Source organism: Gigantopelta aegis, chromosome 7, assembly GCF_016097555.1.
Source record: "Gigantopelta aegis isolate Gae_Host chromosome 7, Gae_host_genome, whole genome shotgun sequence".
Classification (NCBI taxonomy): domain Eukaryota; kingdom Metazoa; phylum Mollusca; class Gastropoda; order Neomphalida; family Peltospiridae; genus Gigantopelta; species Gigantopelta aegis.
In genome coordinates, this window is record NC_054705.1 from 35,867,247 (window position 1) to 35,869,710 (window position 2,464).

Here is a 2,464-nt window from a genome sequence, read left to right on the forward strand (position 1 = left end):
AACCCTGTTTTTGTAAAGTGCACTTGAATCATTTCGCTTTGGTGTACATTTTGCTTCACATAGAGATTTCACTGTAACCTACTAAAACCACAGTATGTTTGACACCCTCTAACCAATAACATCGTATATGATTACTGGCCCTTAACGATGATATGTGAAGTATGTGGAGAACGCAATAGTTGAGGAGGGGATGGTGTATAGTAGAACACAAAACGAAAATGCTTTGGGGCTCAAGTATTGAAGGGGCGGGAGACAGTCCCCCATTTGCCAATCTCCAGTCTCCAAGGGCCTGTACTAAACGCAATCACAGCCACAGTTGTGACGAACTCATCTGTTATATATCGCTATCAACAGATGTTGTCAGCTGCCTTCATATCCATTTTTAATATTCACAATCGCCAAACAGCTAAAAAAAACCCCGGCCAACTTATTGAATGTTGATTTTTTGCGAATACTGCTTTTTAACCCCTGCTACCTTTAGGGACTCCCGTCAACGGAAACTGATGAATGTCGTCAGCTGCCTCCATATCCTTTTCTAAAATTCACAATCGCCAAACCACTAAAAAGCGGCCAACTTACTGAATGTTGATTTTTGCGAATACTACTCCCCCCCCACCCCCCTCTGCTACCTTATAGAGACTCCCGCCAACAGAAACTGAAGAATGTCGTCATCTGCTTCCATATCCATTTTTAAAATTCACAATCGACAAGCCGCTAAAAAGCGGCCAACATCCTGAATGTTAATTTTTGTTTTGTTGCGAATACTGCTTTTCCCCTCATCACCTATAGAGACTCCAGTTAACGAAAACTGAAGAATGGCAAAAATACCCGAGAATGCAACTTTAATTTGTATCAGTAATGGTTATGAAACACGAATCAGACGCCATTATGGCAGTGATAGTGAAGATGGTGAAGTTTGAATGACTGCATGTTCACAGATCCAGCGGTGTGCACTGCCGTGTATTCCGAATTCTTGGACATACCGTTAACCCTTTTGGCCTTGGTCGTCTTACACACCACGTGACAGAACACTCTCCTGAATTTCGTGCTGATGAGCGAGTACAGAATGAAGTTAATAGACGCGTTAATCTGCACGAGCAAGTTCGTGCAGTTTCCCGCGATTTTCAGATCGTTTTTGATCTTAACGGGCAACTTGACGGCCGCTAGATCCACGTAGCTCCAGTAGAGTAACAAAACCGCTCCTGGAATCTGGCAGAGAAGAAACACGAGCACAACGGTTATCAACATTTTCGTGATTTTCTGCTGTTCTCCGGCGTAGCGGGGGCTACGATGAGCGTTGTTGGATGGCGAGGTCAAGGTCATCTGACGTCGTATCTTCACCGCATTGAAGACGGACTGAATGAGGATGCCGTTGAAAACACAGAGAAGAATGAGCGGGATGAAGGTAAAAACCGTGACAAAGAACCAGTAGTATCCCATCTTGTATCCGTACGATAAAGAAAATTCCGTGTAGTCCGCAACTGGGAACGAAACGTTGTCCACCGTTTTCTCGACCACAGTCATTTCGAACAGCTCCGGCACAGTGCACATTATAGCCGCGGCCACGACGACGGCTATGATTACCTTCGCTCTCTGAACCGTGCAGAGTATCCTCCCCTTCATCGGCAGGCAGACGCCGATGTAGCGTTCGACGGTGAAGGTGACGGTCAAAAGGACGGACACGTTCGCAGACATGTCGGTGAAGACCCGGCCGTACGGGTACCAGTACACGTAAGACGGGATGCGGCTAAACGTCGAGTAGTGTTTGAAGCTGAGCGTCAGGCTGAAGACGAGGTACAGCGTGTCGAACGCTGCCAACGCCGTCAGGTAGCAGTTGGTCGACGACTTCATACTGCGGCGGGTCAGTATGACCATGTTGAGGACGTTACCAAGGACGCCCAGACACACGACGACCGGAACCAAGACCTTCTGGACGATGAATCGCGTTAGCGCCAGACTCTCGGTGTTGCTAGGCAACCCATCGCCGGTGTCGTTGATGGCGGTGTCGTTGTCGACCAGAGCGAAGGATTCGATGATCGACAGAGCGGTGGATGCAACGTCCCTTCTGATTGATTGAGTTGCCTCACCCATGTCGAAGAATCAGCATCCCCTCCTTAAGCCAGTATTAGTAGGCTCGCCTCCCTGAAACATACAAAAAATAGAACATGAATGAATGAATGAATGACTGACTGACTGACTGACTGACTGACTGACTGAATGGATGAATGGATGAATGAATGAATGAATGACTAACAACACTCCAGCATAAAAATATATCGGCTATTGGGTGTCAAACTATGGTAAATATATCAATGATAAAAATGAAAGAAGAAGAAAAAGAAAAAGAAAAAGAAAATAAAGAAAAAAAAAATGAAAAAAAAAAATAGAAAGAAAGAAAAACAGAAAATGTCGTTAAAATTAATACCAAAAGTGACTACCTAACACTCTTCGAGGTGGACAGACT

General features: G+C 45.4%; 1 protein-coding gene across 1 annotated transcript; it reads right to left on the reverse strand.

Annotated features, from left to right (window-relative positions):
- Window positions 1-650: 650 nt before the first annotated feature.
- Window positions 651-2,226, reverse strand: LOC121376801 (FMRFamide receptor-like). Its single transcript, XM_041504575.1, has one exon. It carries the CDS (start codon window positions 2,089-2,091, stop codon window positions 877-879), a length of 1,215 nt encoding a protein of 404 aa, XP_041360509.1. The 5' UTR covers window positions 2,092-2,226; the 3' UTR covers window positions 651-876.
- Between the last annotated feature and the right edge of the window lie 238 nt (window positions 2,227-2,464).

Bases quoted from the DNA above. Each gene is read 5' to 3' on its own strand.
- LOC121376801 (XM_041504575.1), bottom strand. From the start codon at position 2,091: ATGGGTGAGGCAACTCAATCAATCAGAAGGGACGTTGCATCCACCGCT.